The sequence below is a fragment of the Typopeltis vanoorti genome, chromosome 1 (assembly GCF_054136105.1).
Source record: "Typopeltis vanoorti isolate ZY-2024b chromosome 1, IOZ_Tvanoo_1.0, whole genome shotgun sequence".
NCBI classification, from domain to species: domain Eukaryota; kingdom Metazoa; phylum Arthropoda; class Arachnida; order Uropygi; family Thelyphonidae; genus Typopeltis; species Typopeltis vanoorti.
Window position 1 is genome coordinate 149,239,158 of NC_143549.1, and position 20,000 is coordinate 149,259,157.

General features: G+C 35.2%; 1 protein-coding gene across 1 annotated transcript in view; it reads left to right on the forward strand.

The window, feature by feature from the left end:
• Positions 1-20,000, forward strand: part of LOC150110531 (uncharacterized) — a 247,977-nt gene that overhangs the window by 206,360 nt on the left and 21,617 nt on the right. Inside the window, exon 8 of the mRNA XM_090394585.1 lies at positions 18,515-18,595. Coding sequence (XP_090250711.1) covers positions 18,515-18,595 — 81 coding nt within the window. The remainder of the gene's footprint in view (positions 1-18,514; positions 18,596-20,000) is intronic.

The window sequence follows — 20,000 nt, forward strand, 5'->3', positions numbered from 1 at the left end:
GCCCTAACAAACAATGCAACCAAACCTATAGTCCCAGCAATTTCACGCACTTTGATTCGCCAGTCATCCAATACCATATCGTGCACTTGAATCGATGATTTATGGTGGTGTTATACTTTTTTGACGTCCTTCACATGGATCATCTTCAAGGCTGTATGGCCATGTTTAAACTTGTCAGCCCATTTCTTAATTGTCGAAAACGAAGGAGAAGAGTGCCCATATACTTTTATGAACTTCGAATGAATTTCTTTTTGTGTTAAACCTTCTTTTACAAAGAATTTTATAACCGCACGATACTCAATTTTATCCATTTCAAGGAATACAGGCAACACTTGCTTCAGACAGCTGTATAAAGAAACTACTTGATAGAATGACTTGCAGTTTCACATTGGTACTTATGACAGATGTACCAATTTAGAAAAAAAAATCTTGCTGATAGTGTTGCCATCTGTGGTTGAGGCCGAGAACTTTCAGACCACCCTCGTATTTCTCATATTCAGTTTTATTTCCCTTTTTTACAGATTGGTGCTATGAGAGCTCTGCTTCAATCATCTGGAATTCAACCTTCTGACCAGGTGTTCTGAATTATGCAAGGCAGCCACTTTAAGACCTTTATACCTCCATATTTGAACATTTCTGATCAAATTTCATCTACTCCACCTTACACACACACTCACTCACTCAATGGACAAAACATTACAGATACCTACCTAATAGCATGTCGGTCCTCTAATGCGAATAACAGCTGGTACTCTCTGAGGTTGACTCCACCAGATGCTGTAGAGTTGCCTGAGATAATTCCATCTGTTCCTGTTTGAGTATTGTTCACAACTGTGCCTTAGACGTTAGTCCCAGATTCATGGAGCTGATGTCTTGTTCTGTTGCCTCCCAGAGAGATTTGGCAATGTGCAGCCCAGTAGGGCAGCACATTGTCCTGCTGAAGCAGAACATCAGCTGCAGGATGTGCAAAAGCCATGAAAGTGTGTAAGTGATCAGCCAGCACATTCTAGTAGCTTGCATTGTTTAAGGACTTCTCCAGACACACACTAAGGGACTTAATGTGTCACATGAGGACTCTCCAAACCATCACAGAGCCACCACCTCCTTGAACAGAGCTGACCTGGCACGATGGGGCTATGTCCTCATGGTGTCAAAGCCATATCCTCCTGGTCAGCTCGGTACACATGATAATGGAATTCATCATACCATACTCTGGTCCACTCTGCAAAGATCCAGTTTTGATGATCATCACACCAGGCAAGGCACAATTCTCGATGACGAGCTGTCAGCAGAGGTATATGAATAGGGCATCGGCTCCTGTAGCCCATACTCTGCATGGTATGCAGAGTATGCTGTATTTGCTCGCCGATGCTGCTTGGACCTCCAACATTGAAACTGGATATGGTTTGTGCCACCATTGCCCTGCAATTGGTCTGTGCAAACCTAGACATTCTACGTCTACTCAAGTCATCAATAGCATGTAGTCGGCCACCATTTGCTCATTGGACACTGGTACATCCATTGATGGTATACTGATGGTAGACCCTTGAAACATTTGCCCTCAAGAACACTAGGATTCTTACCACTTGGTCAGTAGAATAACCCATCTGTCTTGTGGTGATAATGTGTCCATGATCATAGTTGCCTAAATTGCCACATTTACCCATGTTCATCGATTCTGATACACTGTTGGGAATCCCGATGTCTGCCTATTTACCATCTGTATTCAGTTTGGGTATATTTCACTCTGCATAAGGGATGCCAGTGTCAACTTTCCATCACCCCTACTGTAATGTTTTGTCTATTGAGTGTACATATGCTAAACTGAAACAAAAGTTTCACAAAGCAATATGTGTCCTTGTTATATATATAATAAAGCAAAAACAAAAAAAGTAACAAAGTTAACATCGGAACATGAATTTTATTAGCATTTAAAAAAAATCAAAAAAAAAGAACTCAAACAATGAAAACAGAAATTGGGAAAAATTTTATTTAATGCCATGGATGTGTTTGCCATATAACCTAGGAATAAATAGTTTTGCTCAGGGCATCTATTCTTTCAGAAGAAGATTGAAATACCCCTGTATGGTGATGAATATCCACTCTCCAACAGGCAAATACAAGAAAAACAAGTAGCTTTATTGTACCACTAAATACCATAAGGACACAATTTGTCTGTGTACTCCTGCAGACATAGTATGTTATCATGAAGACAATAATTTTTCAGTTGAAGTTTAATCGAAAACACAAACCATTATGTCATATATATTTAAAACTTTGTCAAAATGTGCCTGCTCAGCACAGAAGGGACATAATATACTGTCAAGAATGTTCTCTGCTGATGGAAAATGCGGAATGGGATGAATGTTAAATCTCTAAGATACACTGATATTTTCTATTATATTTCATTAAAAAAGAAGATTGCAACCCGTAGTTTGAAAAACTGTTATCTGGTATTGTAGTTGTAATTTAAATAAAAATATAGACCATTGATTCCCAACTGGGGATACGTGCTCGGTCATTCGGGGGAACACGAAAAATAATCAGTAATGGCGGAAAAACCACTATTTTACATTAAGATAGACACTGAACAAAAGTGTCAGTATTTAAAAACCGCTATTTTAAAAACAAGGGGTACAATTTATAGAAATGGGTTTTAAAAGGGTACACAAGTGGAAAAAGTTTGGGAACCATTGATATAGACTAAACATATGCAGTATGTTTTTGGTTTCTGGCCCTTTTATCATATAATTATAATTTGTTTTTAATGGCAGGACAAAATAAAAGAATCTTCCATTCTAAAATCTGTTTTTTTTTATGGAGAGGTGGAGGAGGGAATGCCATCAATGTATATGAAAAATGGTTGCTATTAATTATTTCATGTAAATCTTGTATCAACCTAAAAACAAATGCTAGAATCATTTTTGTTAATATTGACTGGTGACAGTTAGATGCCTTCCCCCCCCCCAATCAATATCTTTATTTGAAGACAGTTACTTTTATGAAACATGATTTCATAAAATAATCAGAAAGGTATTTATTAAAAAGTTCAGTTTCTTTTTTCTGAATTACATCTTGTTTATTGTTTATAATTCTTGTTATATACGACTTCACAGAATGCTTAGTTTCTGCACTGGTATGGTTTTGATTAACAGAAAACAAACTGACATTTATAATAATCTATAATGTTATCTACAATTCTTGCCATTAAGTTTACCTTTCCCCTCCTGTTTCCAAGAATAGTGCATATGAATTGAAACATAGTTATGAAATATTATGTCTCAGTCAAGCCCTCTGCATAACATGCAACTGAAACATCAGTTATTAATCATTCTTAATTATTTTTTTACATTGGTAAAAATAGTGAGAAAATAATCCCGTGGCACTTCTTTTGAAAAGAAAAAGAACATTATAAATAACATTTGGTTCTGAAACAATCACTGGATTAAAAATAAAAGGCTAAATTTTTTTCATATTATTTGGTATTTTCATCCTACAGTGTAAAGATCAAATTACTGCACATTTGAAATGAGATGTGTTTACTGCTAGTTTAGATGCATCATTTCTGAAGTGGCTATACTTTTACTATTTTGCACTAATACTCCCTTATCATCACTTATACTCCCTAAGTGATTCGCATTTTCAGTTGTTTTGAAAATAAATTATAATCTGAAATATCTGAAGGTTGAATACATGAATAAGTTGAACCTGTAATGCAACTACACAGCTATACTTTTTTTAAATTCAAATCATTCTTGCTTTCCAAGATAATTTAGCATTTTTTGATAATAAAACTGAAGCTGTAATTATTATAAATTAAGAAATTATTTTGGCATAAATGTTGTATCAGCTTGTGAAAGAAATATCATGATTTCTGTTTAGGATGCTTTCTAATCAATAAGACAGATGAAATAAGACATTGCTGATGCATATTGCACTACTGCTTGTGGCTGTTTAGTGCGACTTATTGGGAAATTTTCTCTCTTTTCTTTGTCAATAGTGGTGAGAATAATCTAATCTTTCAGAAATGGCTCCAGCAATAGTAGAATCAGTAATATGTGGAACTTCTTTTAAGAAAAGAACAAAACTAACACTACTGAACTTGCTTTTTTGTGACATAAATGATTTTTATATGATGAAAATACAACATGAAATGTATCTGAATAACTGATGGAAAGGAAGATAGCGGCTGAAATGGAATGCAAAGAAAATGATCTGGTATTAGAAGTACCTGCTTCAACAGACACAACATTATTATTGCCTTATTTCTTTTATTGAAATGGTAAAATGAGGTAATCAATTTTGAATACTCTGTGAAAACTTTCAATCCAATATAAAATTATGACAGCATATAATATATGACAAAGCAGTTATTTATAAGTCAGTTCCTGGAGTGGAGAAGGAGGGGAGTATGAAATTGGAAATCTTCCAAATGAACATCAATTTGAATCAATCTGTACAGGATATGTTTTATATATTTTCGTCATATCCTATCTACAGTGACATTAATATTTTTTTAAGGAAATTACAACATACTACTATTAACTACAATAAATTTAATTAATAATTCCAATATTTCAGCAAAGTCAAATTGTCATCATCAGAGAACATAATACAATATAGGTGCACACAGTCACTACACTAAATAATGAAACTAAAGCATGGCACCTGAAAGTTAGCCTAAAGTAAGCCCACTAGAGGGCATTATTTAGGATGTTAGGCTTACTTTTAGTCACCATGCTTTAGCCTCATTACTAAGTATATTGCTAGTGCCTGCATGCATGTATATTGCATTGTTTTCCCCCTGATGACGGCAATTTGACTTGGTGAAATATTGAAAGTATTACAGCCAAGATAAACCTTGCCACCAGACCTCTCAACAGTGCTTAAGCATCGAACATATAACTGAAATGACCGAGTTTCTGCTGAAATAATATGTGATATAAATTTTTGATATTTAAAAAAATCATTATTGGAAAGTGAGTAATGCAATTTAACATCATTTGTGGTTATAAAAATAGAAAACTCATTTCTGAAACTGAAACAAGACAGTTCATATTTATTTCTATCATTTTTGCAATATTGAGATTAAAATGAAAAAAAAAAGCATACATTTGTCTTTAAATTAAAGATGCCAATAAATTATATTCTTGGTTTAATCCTTTATCCAAGTGTAAGCAAACAACGTTAGCACCTGAAGTATCTTCAAGACTGGGTAACTTGTATATGTAGAGACTAATGACTTCACATCACTTGCCTTACTATCCCATAATGCAAAGCACATATCCTTTCAGACATGTATAATGCTACTAAGGCAAGTGATGTGAAGTCATTAGCTGCTATATATGAGTTGCCCAGTCCTGAAGATACTTCAGGTGTAAAGATTGTTTGTGTGCACTTGGATAAAGGATTAAACCAAGAATATAATTTCTTAACATCTTTAATTTATAGTATAACCAAGTGAAAAAACTTCTGACAAATACATTTGTCTTTTTCCATTGCATTGATTTGAAAATAAAATGGCAAATTTACCATTACTAAATAATTAGTTGCTAAGGCTGATCTCATCACTCATAATAGATGATTTCTTTTCACATAGGATGAAATTTGTTTTTATCTTCCAGAACTGACAATCAATAAACCGTATGGCAAAAAAGTTAAAATATTCAAGGACAATGAAGTAAATTTCAAGTTAAGTCAAGTGACACAAAGGTTGCATAGTTTAATCCAGTAATCTACTGTCACTATTAAGGATTAACATAAAAGGCAGAATGCTGCTCATGTTTTCATCCATGAAAAATTCTAAGGTCATCTGAGTATTTCATCCACTTTGAACAGTTAAGAGGTTAATTTTAATTTCTTTCATAAAGTGGTATTAAACCTGATATCAAAATTGACAAAGTGTATTATCTTTGTCTTTCACCCAGTTTTATATCACACTGCAATCAAATCCCAATTTTGCATAAATCTGCAAACCATCCTACCTCCTTCATTTCTCATTATTGACTTACCAGTTAAATATAGACTGTGCATTGCTCTGTATTATGTCTCATTTATCATATATAAAACTGTGGCATTCTGAACTTTTCTCTTGTCACATTGTCATACCTTTCCCAGATGAACAGAACCATGAGATCCTTATTATACTTGTGTGATTTCCCAATTCTTTACCTAAAGTGAAAATCCCAGTGTGGAAATTATTTGACCTGAAACCAGTTTTTTTCTTGTAATTTTTCCTAGATTTTCTGACATATGCTTGCATAAATCTTGCCTGGAACACTCAATAGGAAATTCCTCTGCAATTCTCAGAATAATTTTTTATTTGTATTTTTTATAAATGTGTTCTATAAGAGTTCTGCTCCAGTTGGTCTTCTGACCAATTTTTCTGAATTATGCTGGTGAAACTTTTGATGTTTTTTTTATTATTCTCTCACACACAAGAGGATGCAAGGCTTCTAACTAATAAATGATGTGTATGTGGGCTGGGGTAAAGAGCAAGGTAATCTGTTGATATTCTTCTAGAAGAGCTGGAAATTGTAGTCTAAAAAAGACTCCAACTTTGAGTGGAGTCTTTTTCTTTATTCTCACCCACCACAGTTCTGTTCCACAGAACTGAGGTGGGTGAGAATGAAAGATGAATGGGAGTAGTAGGTTTGATGAATCTGCAATTCAACTGTAAAAGGATGTTGGGCAGCTGTTGCTCATGTTGCTGTAGTGCAGAAAGGCTTATGTGTTGGCAGTACATGTTAGGTTATTTAACAGTATTGATTCAGAATAATAAGAAAATAATATTTATTAGCTGTATTTTGCTAGTATTATATCCAACATCTTCAGAGTGCAAGAACAGTTTGGTCACAGTACACAAGAACTGAAGTCCTAGGTGCCATCTATTGTTGGATGAAGAAAGAGAAAAATCAAGTATTAATTAGATCTTAAAATGACTGTCTCCTGGATTTTTGGTAAATTGATAAAGCCATGCTTGTTGAAGTTTGGAGTATGTTTGAAAGCTGCTGATTCCATAAACAATCACTGACTTAATGACTTCTGTGTAGCACTTTGGTTTTCTTCTATATGATCCTGTGTGAAGGGGTATCCAAAGCATGGTCTGCTAGACCCGACTAACCATAACAATAGTGAAGAATGCATTTTTTTTTTTTTTTATGTTCTGCTTCGGATACCCCCCCTTCACACAGGATCATATAGAAGACAAAAAAAAAGGTGCTATACAGAAGTCATTAAGTCAGTGATTGTTTTTGGAATCAGCAGCAGCTTTCAAACATACTCCAAACTTCAACAAGCATGGCTGTATCAATTTACCAAAAATCCGGGAGACAGTCATTTTAAGATCTAATTAATACTTGCTTTTTCTCGATCTTCATTTGACAATAGATGGCACCAGTGTTGTTTCATGTACTGTGATCAAACTGTTCTTGTACTCTGAAGATGCTGGATATAATACCAGTGAAATATTAGCTAATAAGTTAAAAAGTATTAATTATTTTCTTATCATTCTGTGTTATGAATCAGTACCGTTAAAATAAAGTAACATGTTGCTATAGGTTTAGCTGAAGAGAGTCTGAGGAAAGGGTTATCATTCAACTGTAAAATTATGTCTCTTTTTCCATTGTATATTTTACTCTTACTTTTATTCATTTTTACTTTATTTTCTATATACCTTTATTTGCTTTATTACTCTATTCTTACACTTTACACTTTTACCTAAGTTACTACAGGTTATCTAATTTCTAATAACTTGGGAACCTTGGAAAATTTATTTAAATTTACGACTGCACCACCAAGATCCCCCTTTATGGGTATTAAATATGATTAAGATTACCTGCAGTATCTATCTCAAGCGTTATTGACAGTCATGGCTGCTCTTATTTATCTTCGTTCACAGGTTCGTATTTTTTTAGAAACAATGCATTGGAATAAGGATCCTTGAATACACATTGCTTAACATAACAAACATATTTATTATACTAGGATGCAATAATACAGTTTCATAAATGAATTGGCTCTTCAGAAAATTAAAAGACAAGAATTATAATATATCATACACCAATTTATAATCTCATCCAAATGCTAATTTGTTCATGTAAAATATATATATATATACTTCAATCAACAAGTTTCTCATATCTAAATTATACCAACTTTTCTTTAGCCTCTTAGTCCAGAACATACAATCACAATTTAACTTTGTAAATGTCCTGCCGAATATCAGTCAATATTCCGAAATGTTAAACATAAACATAAAGGTTTTACTCGCAGTTCTTCTCTTGACACATATATCTGAACTGGCTCTTTCATCTCTTATCTGGTTTCACTAACTTCTTTTCCGTCCTGGGCCTCAACACTCATGTGGGCTTCCTTTTCTTTAGCACGGTCGCATCATGGAAGGTTTTCGGGGATTTGAGCATACTACGGTTCGACTTCTCCTTTGACATCTCCTTCTCTCCGGACGTCTGATTGACTCACGTCCGCAATGCTGGATTCCGAGACACTATGAGAGGAGACTGCGTTTCCTTTTGCGTTTCTGCATACATGCTTCTTTCCTTGTTTCTACTTCTGCATACCGGCATACTGCCTCCGCCTACTCCATACTGGATCTGCTGCTTCTGGCTACTGCTGGGTCCTTTCTTATATTTCCTCTTGCGGACCCTGGATTAAGGGCTGAGAACCCCTAACATTCCCACGCAAAGGGGGATGTGGCCTTCAGAGTTGTTAATTTCTTCTGTTTCTCCCAGAACACACAAAAACAATCTTATTCACTACACACGGGAGATCCTTAGTTGTTCGCCGCCTGTTGTTGCACTGTCCTTGAGACCTGCATTAGGTTAAGCTCAAACAATTGAAGGCACTTTACCTTTTATAAACAAAGCTGCTAAGCTCTTTCTTTGAAATTGGAACCACTTAAAATGCCAGGCCGCTTTCTAAGGCATTGTCCTTGAAATACACAGCTTAACATTCCTACCGTTTTGATACATACTTGTATGGTTTTTCAAATCACAAAAATTATAACTACAATTAATCTTCTTCTTCTTCTGCAGCTTGTCCCACTTAAGTGGGATCACTGTTAATGATGAGTCTCCTCTACATCCTCCTGTCTTGGGCTGTCACCACATCCAAGTTCTTCATCCTAAAGTCCTCCTCTACCAGCTCCCTCCATCTCTTCTTTGGCCGCCTACGCTTCCTCCTTCCTTGCACATTCATCTGCATGACCTTTCTTCCCACGTATTCGTTCTCATCACATGACCAAACCATCTCAACCTTGCTTCCTGTATCTTTGCTCCTAAGTTCGTAACTTTCACTATTCCCCTCACATAGTCATTTCTCAGAAGATCCTTTCTGGTCACACCGCACATCCACCTAAGCATTCTCATTTATGCTACCTCCATTCCTGCTGATGTTATTTTTCCTCAGGGCCACAGTTTCCATCGCATATGTCATAGCTGACCTCACTACTGTCCTATCGATTTTGCCTTTCAGATTGATTGGCACCCTCTTATCGCATAGCATTCCAGCCATCTCTCTCTCTCTCTCTCTCTCTCCAGTTCCTCCAACCCGCTTGTATCCTGCATCCCACTTCCTTCTCAGCCCCTCCATCTTCTTCCACTGTTGAACCTATAATCTAAAGTCCCTCACCTTCCTGATGATATTTCCTTTCAGCTCCAGATCTGTCTCCTGGCTGCCGTCCACTTTGCAACACACATACTCTGTCTTACTTCTGCTCAGTCTCATACCTCTCTCTTCCAGTACTTTCCTCCATCTTTCCAGTTTAGCTGCCACTTGTTCTTTTGAATCTGCACATAGTAAGATGTCATCTGCATACAACCTTGTCCAAGGCATGTCATCTCACCTCCTCCATCATAATATTAAACAGAAACGGACTTATTGCTGACCCTTGATGCAAGCCAACTGTTACTTGAAAACTTTCTATCTGTCCCAGACAGGTCCGAACTCGTCTTCACAGTATGTACATCTCCTGCACCAACCTGACATGTTTCTCCGGTACCTTCTCCCTCAGACCCTTCTAGACTTCTTGGTATGCTTTCTCCAGATCAATAAACACCAGATGTAGCTCTTGTTGTTTCTTTCGAAATGTTTCCATCATCTGCCACAACCCGAAGATAGCATCTGTCGTTGATCTACCAGGCATGAAGCCAAATTGTTCCTTTGCAATCTCCACCTCCTTTCTCAATCTTTCATCAAGAACCCTTTCTAGGATTTTCATTGTGTGGGACATCAATTTTATTCCTCTGTAATTCTTACAGTCTTGTGCATCCCCTTTACCCTTGTAGATGGGCACAAGAGTACTTTCCCTCCATTCCTCGGGTATATTTTCCTGTCCCACAGCAGGTCAATTCCCTCAGTGCCTTTCATGCCTCCACTGGAATCCTGTCTGGGCCCACTGATTTTCCATTCGATTTCCCCCTTCACTTCCACTCTATTGATGTTCTGCACCATCCCCCTCAGAAGGCTGCCCATCTTCTCTGTTAGTCCTTGCATTTTCCTCATTCAAAAGTATATTCTCCATCTGTTTCTTATGTCCACATCCCTCCATAATACTCTTCCTTCGGCGTCTTTGATCTGCATCACATGCAAGATCCTTTGCTGCTTTATTTCTACATTTTGCTAGGTGGTAAATTTTTCTGTCCTTCCTTTGTTTCTAATCAATCATACAGATCTTGATATGCCATGGCCTTTGCCTGTGCCACAACTCTCTTGGCTTCCTGCTTTCTCTCTTTGTACACCTCTCTGTCCTCTTCCACTCTTGACTCATCCCACTTCTTCTTTGCCTTCCTCATAGCTGTCACTGCTTCTTGTACATTATTATTCCACCACCAATCCTCTTTCTGCTCTAATCTTTCCAGATGTCTCACCAAGCACCTTGATTGCACAGCTCAGGATTACTTTTGAATTATGTTTCCACCAATCCTGTACACTTTCCGGTCCATCCGAAATCCTCTCTAACACCCCTTCCCTAAAACGATTCCTCACACTCTCTTCTTTTAAGCGAAACCACTTAATCGTCTTCATCCCATGGCTTCCAGAGGTTCTTATCTTAGATCTTATTTTAAAGTCTGCGTACAGCAGTCGGTGTTGCTGTGCCACTTAATCTGTTGGAATTACCTTACAATTTGTCACAACCTTAAGATGTTTTCTCCTAGTCAAAATGTAGTCAATTTGCGAACTGTTGTTACCACTTCTAAATGTTATCAAATGTTCTTCCCTCTTGTAGAAAAATGAGTTCAAAATTGCCAGATCAAACACTACTGCAAAGTCCACAATCTTCTCTCCTTCCTGGTTCACCATTCCCACTCCATGGTCACCATGCACCCTTTCACAGTCTCTGTTCTGTCTCCCTATGTGTCTGTTCAAGTCTCCTCTGACAATTACCATCTCATTTTCTTCCAGTTCCCTCATTTCTTCATCTAACACGTTCCAGAACTTATCTTTCTCCTCTGCTGTACAGCCAACTTGTGGGGCGTATACACATAAAATGACCACTTGCTCTTCTCCAAGGCCCAGTTTCATTCACATGATCCTGTCATTCCTTCTACCCACTTCCAGTACTTTGCCCTTTATTCTGCTACACACCACAATTCCGACACCATTTCTTCCCTCTTTATTCACTCCAGAGTAGAACAATTATATATACAGTTAATATAAACCTTGTATACAAAATTCCTAATAACAGAAATCCACAATCAGTATTAAATTACAATATCCTAATATGTACAATATTTGTGACCTCTGTAAAAGTTGATGCAAAGTTAAGAAAAAAACTCCTACTGCATCGAATTTTACACAACTAAATGCTCTCTTCCGAACAGCATCGAGAATAGAGTATTTCAGAAGTTTTAGGTGCACCATCTCCAAATGTTGAAAGCCATATTCCAAGGTTGGACAGATTTGGGATTTGTACAAGTTAAAGTGGGCTCCAGAGTAAGTGACTGGACAACTAAAGTAACATCATTAATAAAAAGAATGCCAAGTTTGTTTGGAAGCCAAGGATGTTACTTTATTTGTTCAGCTACTTACTCTGTATAATCCATATTTTGAAAGCATCATGTGATTAGATTGTTATTTGCCTTATTGAAGAATGGTGTGATAAAAAACTGATTATTTATTGTAGATGATCTTGAAGCATGAAATGTTTGCTGCAAGGTTTGTTGTATGAGTAGGATGAATGGAAATTGCTATTATCAACAAAACTACGGATAGGGTTTGAGATGAGTGAGAGAAAGTTATTTATGTATTTGAAGAAGTAAGAACTACTATATGGTACAGACACAATAATGAGTAAATGAAATAGTTCAAATTGTAAAAAAGTGGGCATCAAATCTAAGGTCCTAATTTAGCACCCTAATATTGTATAGAAAAAGTTTTTTCAGTTGTAGGTTGAAACTGTTCATAAGATGACTGTTCTAAATTTTTGGTAGATTAATACACTTGTTGAGGTTAGGAGAGTGTTAAATAGCCATTTTGACTAAAAATTGTCTCTCTGGCTTATAATGACTTCTAAATAGAACACTAGTTTTCTTCCACCCAGTCTGTCTTAGTAATGTAGCCACAGAACTCAAACATCTTTTCTGCACTTTATTGGCCATTGGCTACATTTCATACAAAATAGATAAAATAAAATACTAGATGCTTCTCTCCCACTCCCTCCCCCAAACACGTACAAGCAAAGCACCACTGTTTCTTTCCTCTATGTCCAAGGTATATCTGTAAAGATAATTAAAGTACTAAAGAAATATACCCTTCACAGACTTATCCTCTTCACTCCTCCCCGAAGAGTGTAGGGCATCAATCATTGTTCGCCATCAGACTCTCTTCATTGCTTATTTCCTGATCTCACCTAGAATTTTCCCAGCTGTTTCATCTCTGCTTTGATTCTCTCTCTCTCTTTTTTCCAGGTCATCTTGGGGCATCCTCTTTTTTCTGCTTCCCTCTGGGTTCCACATCATTGCCGTCTTTGCTATATCCATATCTGGGTTTCTGCTTGTGTGGCTTATCCACTCTCATTTTCTTTTTATTATTTCTGTTTTGATGTGAATTGATTTGTTTTGTCCCATAATGTCATGTTTCAAATTCTATTTGGCCAGTATATTCCCGATATCTAAGACATTTATTTATGTAAATTCCTTTTGGTTAATCTTCAGATTCCAAATCCATATAGCAGAATAGTCTTAACATTTTTCACTTAAGGACAAATTCCATCTTCTAGTAGGTTGTGGAGTGTCTGAAATGCCCTATGATTATACCATCACCTGCTATGTACAGACAGGAACATCTGCCTCAGAGGAATGCATGTGCTGCCATAATTATCATAAGTCAGGACTGGAAGTCCATGCTTCAGATGTCCTCTTTACACAGGATTAGATGGAAGAAAACCATTAAAATGTTGAAAAGCTATATAGAAATCATTACAAGTGAGAGACATTTAGAGTCAACAATGGCTATGAAGCACTCTCCTATTCTCAGCAGGTATGGCTGCATTTATTTGTTAAAAATATGGGAGACATTCATATTAAGATCAGCTTTAGCCTAACAAGTTTAAAAACCTCTTCTATATAAAATTAAGTCTTCTATTTGTTGTGATTTGAACTTTTTCATTTTTCTCATTGTTACATTTGCACTATAACTAGTAATTGTACCCTGAAGATGATGGTTTGAAACCCAGTGAAATATACACTACTTAATAAATATCTTTATATGATTTATTGTTTTTTCTTTGTTGTAATACCATGAAAACGAGATTAATCTTTTCCAGAACTGCATCTTTAGTTCTTAAGTTCACCATGAATTTGAAACTTTTCTATTCTTGTAAACATTACTAGTATCTTCCTGACTGAATCAATAGGTGTTTTCTTCAGAGTGCACCAGTCTCCAAGGTTTGGTTCTGTTTTCGAAATCTTTCATTTTTTTATTCCCTTCCAATAATATATATTTGAGTCTATAAATCAGTTCATCTCTGAAAGCTATCCAACATAGATTCTTTTTAAAAATTTTGTATGTTTTCCTGTACAACATGATATTCATTTGTATCCTACACAAAATTAAATGATTATCGCTTCCTATTTCAAATCTCCATACTCTTGTGGCCTGAACCAACATAAAGTGATTTCTATCAATAGTAGCATAGTCATTTATTGTGAAGAATTTATGGAGACATAAACACACGTTGGAATAATTACTTTACTCAGAATTATGAAAATGACACTCGACATTTCAACCTCTGTATCCACGTCATCATCAGGAAAACATATATGTGCACTACATGTACATAAATGTGAGATAAATCTAAATGTTTTGTTAGTCATTTACCCTAGCCTGTTCTCTGGGTGTAAAAAATAAATAAAAAATTATACACAAATATAAATAACCAAAATAAAATAAATTTCTTGCCATTTCTTGAAACATAATAAAGGCCTGTGTAACTCGATGGAAGTGACACTTGCATCCTCTGCACTAGGCTGCTTGAAGATAGACTTAAGTTCAAGTCTAGTTGCCGACTGGGGGAACTTTTTCTAACCCTTTCTTTGATAGTTCCAGAGTTAATCGATTTCTGGCATGGGCAAGCAAGTTTTTTCTCCTGTAAACTCAGGTAAATGGGCCATAGGACCCACACTATTTCAGACAAGAACCTATCCTGTTAAGGATAGGTACCAAGAAATAGCAGCACTTGTTTGCCAGTTTGTTCATCGGTTGTCGCTGATAATTATAGTCATGGGCCAGCTATCTCTGATTGGCTGCCAGTGGAGATTGAACTGCCCATTCAGTCTCCAAAAGCTAGGTGGGGTTAAAAAAGCCTTGTCTACTCCCTATAAGGGAATAAAAGCTGTTAGCTGAATTTATATATATAATATATATATATATATATTTTTTTTTTTTTTTTTAATTTTTTTTTACGTGTAATAAGTATAATAATATAAAAATTATAAAAAAAAAGTAAAACTTTATTTTTATTTTAGAGACACTACATTAAACAATTATATCAAGGTTTTCTTGTGTTGTGGTTCTGCAATCATGTTTTGGATGCTATGTAGGTTGCAGATGGATCCTCCCGATTCTTGTAATTACTAATCCATCATTCTTGTTGAGATTTGGATGATCTTTCAGCATCTCACAAGCTTCCTTCAACTTTCTTTCAAACCAGGTTTTGTGCAGTGTAGGGACTTGGTATTGTTCCAGTTTATTCTGTTGTATGTTTGAAGTGCATGGTCTTGACAGGCCTGTTTTACCATAGTAAAGGAATTTAATGTGGCAAAACACAATTGTGTTTTGTCTTTGCTTATTGGAATGATGCATCCTCTTTCCCCCTGTAGAGTAGGTTACAGGTGCTCTGAATTTTGTAAACATATGAGTGGGTGAGGTTTGGAAAAGGATCTTTGGATGAGCTGAGTATACTTTTTTAATTTTGCAGGAGGTTTGAAGGTTGTTTTCATGTTGTATTTATGTGGTGCTCTATTTTTTCCAATATTCCTGTAATATACGGTATGGCTATGCATTCTTGTTATCTGTTTTGCTTTTAATCATATTGTGGAGGATTTTGTGAACTGTTTTTTTTTGTGTTGTAGCCATTTTTATAAATGCTTAGCTAATAATTTCATATTCCTTTTTCAGCACCTGCTCATTGTAGCAAATTGTTAGGGCTCTATGCTCTTCTATGCACATTTGTCACACGTCTTCCCTCAGGCTGCCTATCATTTATAGTCTACCACAAACTTGCACACACACACACCCAGGGCCTGGCTAACTTGGCTATGTCTGAGAAAGATCCTAAAGCTCCTCACATCAGCGATGGGAATTGAACCCAGGACACTTCTTTATTATTATTTATTATTATTTGACACCTCCAGGGAGTCCAAAGACTCATTCTTTCCCAGGCATATGATTGCGAAACTCATAGCCACTAGGCTAACCATGTGGACAAAAGTTTTCAATATTTGTTCCAAATCTAATTTGACTGATCTTAAAGTAACTGACTGTAATATATATACTTCATTCAGTACATACATAAAATTCATACTACCATTCAACCAACAAGAGTTATCAGCACCTTCAAACATGGAGTCCTAACAATTTTTCCAATGAATAGGCACTGAAAAAAGGGATATGAAATCATTAGCCAAATTTTCATAAAAAATGGCTACAATAAAAAAGTTATTTTTTGTTAATTTATATTTATGTATAATTTTTTTTTTTCACCAGAGGTCAGGCTATGTCAGTGTTTCTCAACCTGTGGTCTGTGACGATGGGACAGGTGGTCCGCACGCAGACTTAAATTAAATAAATGTATATTTTTTAATTATCCAAACAAAACAAATTAAAATTGAATAAGTAAAATTATTGAAATGAAATGGATACTTAAAAAACCAACAAATAGCTGCAGAATGTTCATTCCATGAACATTCTGCTGCTACAATAATTTGTAGCTGCAGAATGATGAGTAATAAAAGAGGGGTGAAGTGAACAACAATATGGTTTTATTGCTTCTGCCTTCTCTTGCTGTTTTGTCAGATTTGAAGTAAATATGTGTTATCCACATTTCAACCAATTGCCTGTTGTTTATTGATTTTTATTATTCAAGGTTTTCCTCCTTCAACCAAGGCCAAGGCTCAGTATATCTTCAGAAGTGCTAAGTGATACTTGGACAAAGTGTGTCATGAGTTAACTGCAGTATTTATATATTTTTTGGAAACATTTTTTAGTAATGGAAAAATGGCTTAGAACTAGGACTTTGAAAAGAAAAGCAAATGAAACAGGTGATGCTAACTCTAATTGTGATACACGTGTAACGGCGAGTAAATCTGATACTATTAAAGTAGAAGAAACAAGCAGTTCAAAGAAAAAATACAGTAGGAAATATAACAGTTCATATTTGGAATTCGGATTTGCTTGGTGTGGAGATGAAAGTGAACAGAAACCTCATTGTGTTTTGTGTTATGAAGTGTTGTCGAACGAGTGCATGAAACATTTAGAAACTGAACATTGTGATGTGAAAAACAAGTCAATTTAATTTTTTCAGCGATGCCCAACATTAAATGATGGGAAGGATATAGTTTCGGCCATGGGTTCAATTAATAGCAAGGCACTGAAGCATCCTATCTTAAGTTTGTGCATAGCGAAAACAGGGAAACCTCATTCTTTCAGGGAAAATTTACTACTTCCAGCTGTAAAAGATGCAATAAAAACTAGGTTTGGCAACAGGTTACTAAAAGATGTTGATTTGATTCCTCTTTCAAATGACACTGTCGGTTGCAGAATTAATGATATGGCAGGTGATATAGAATCTCAGTTAATCGAAACAGTTAAGAAGATCCCTTATTATGCATTGCAAATAGACGAGACTGCTGATATTACAAATGATGCACAATTAGTATGCTATGTAAGATATGCGCATGATAACAACATTCATGACAATATTCTGTTTTGTAGAACTTTGTCATTCCGAACAACTGGAGAAGAAATATTTCACACTCTCACTAATTGCATAATACACAAAGGGATCCAGTGAGGAAAATGTATGGGCTTCTGTTCGGATGGAGCTTGTGCACGTATGGGCAGACATAGTGGGGTTGTTTCTAAGGTCAAGGAAGTAGCTCCCAATATGAATTGGGTACATTGTTTCATACATAGGGAAGCATTAGCCTCCAAAGGACACCAGAATTCAAAACTGTGCTATATGATGCTGTAAAGCTAGTTAATTTTATTAATGCTTGACCGTTAAATAACAGGTTATTTTCAGTACTCTGTGTTGAAATGAGCAGTGTGAATATATACAGCTTTTGTTCATTCTGAAATTCGCTGGCTTTCCAGGAACAAAGTACTAACAAGGTTATTTCAATTAAGGCATGAATTTTTATTGTATGTAAATGAACATAATTCTGATTTTGCATCACTCCTTGTTGATGAAGCATGGTTATCAACACTATCCTATCTTTCAGACTTTTTTTCAAAATTAAATGAACTAAATCTCTCCCTTCAGGGAAATTCTTTAACTGTTCTTGATGCCTACGACAAAATAAAGGCATTCGAGAAAAAACTGGTTTTATAGAAAATCAATCAGGTTCAAGGTCTTGATTGATTTTGTACATTCCATAAAGTGCTGTATAGAGGTTTCTTCATAGTGATCTAGCTTTTGTCCTTGCTCGCTTCCTATTTATAAACAGTATCCTGATTAATCCTGAATAACTGATCTTCAATAATTAATTCTAAAATACAACCTGCTCATGTAGCATAACGTCTTGTCTATTATATCACTTCTTCAGCTGAATGAATAATTCTCTTTCTGCATATTATCAGTTTTGTTATGTTGTCATTATAAACCGAGTGGTATAACAAGTTAACTGATGTTGCACGTAACTTTATTGTGGAGAATTATATTACCCAAAATGTAAACATTGTACTATTATTTTCAGCTTTCTTCTTGCAGTAAGCAAGAATTATTTTTGTTGTATTTTATGCTAATTTTTACCTAAACATTTTCTTTTTTTTTAAGCCTATATTAAAGGAGCTTACTGGACTTCTACAAAAAACATATTCCAAGATTAAGGATTATAATGATTCTGAAAGAATAAAGGTAAATAACATGTTTAGCAAATGCATAGAGGACATAATAAATAACTGATGTAACCTAGTCATTTATTGGCTAGCTGGTGGGCTTTTAGGAGTATCATTTTTATTAGTTTATATAATTATATAAATTAATAAATTATATAATTTTTATTGTTATGTTATATTTGCTATTGGATTGGTTTGACTGCTTTGCAGATGGAAGAACTTCAGTTTCTTTTAGGGATCCGAGGAAATTCTTGTCATCATAGTACAATAGAATTTCAATCCAAGTGTCTTTCACAACCAAGTTACATATGGCAAAATCATTGCACTATAAAGATGACTAAACTATATGAAGTAGTTTTAGTGATATGTGGCTGAGTGGTCTTGTCTTGCAACTCCTGCTTGTAGCTTGAAGTCACACATATAGACATTTATATTTATACCATATCTTATAAGTGTGTGGTGGTGGTTTCAGGTTAACTTATGGGCATAATATTGCTATTTGCAGCCTCAGCCACAGAGTACCAGAAATTAATAATTGAACATAAGATCCCCAAACAGTTGAACTACCAAGCATGAAAACTTAAAAGTGAAATATTTATGTCCTTTGATATAAAATGATGAAAATTCTGAAATTCCTTTAAAATCTTATGAAAAGCATTAAAGATTATAGTGATTTTGAAATAATTAAGATCAATTTTGTTTGCCAAGTAGTGTGAAACAAATAAATAATAAAAGGGTAAATCAGAGTATTTGCACTGTGTCATATCAGCTGCATAGAATGTATGAGTACATCAGTTCATTATGGTCATCACTTTCACATGAAATGTTTTTCAAACTGCACATGACCCATCAATGGGTCATTAAATTAATTTAATGGGTTACAACCAGCATTTTTTAATGAAATAGAATAGAAAATATCAGAATGATATAACAAATTACATAGCTTTAAAACACTTTGATTTGATATTGTACAAGTGTTTGTATCTAACTGTAAAACACAAGTGGATGACATGCTTACAGAAATGTTGTTTATACTGACTAATGTGTCAAATAAGTGGGGAAATTTGTGATGTTTGCCTTCACCAGAGATCTCTCATAGCATCTGTCTCCATAAATATTTTAAACAGAATATCCATTTAGTTGTCAGACCAGTGTCAATTATGAATTATCAGTGTGTTTTTCAGAAAGGACATTGAGTGCAGTATTTTTCAAGTTTTCTGAAATAGTATCATTTTGAAACATGCTTTCTATGTTAATAAAATTTGATATAAACTTTGTTACATTTTTGTTTTTATTTTATGATGTGTAGTAAGAGCACATTGTTTCAGTTTAATGTGTGTAGAGGGTCATGATGTAAAACATATTTGTTATTGTTGGTTGTGGCCAAAAGAGTTTGAAAGACACTGCTCTTGAGTTTTCTGCAG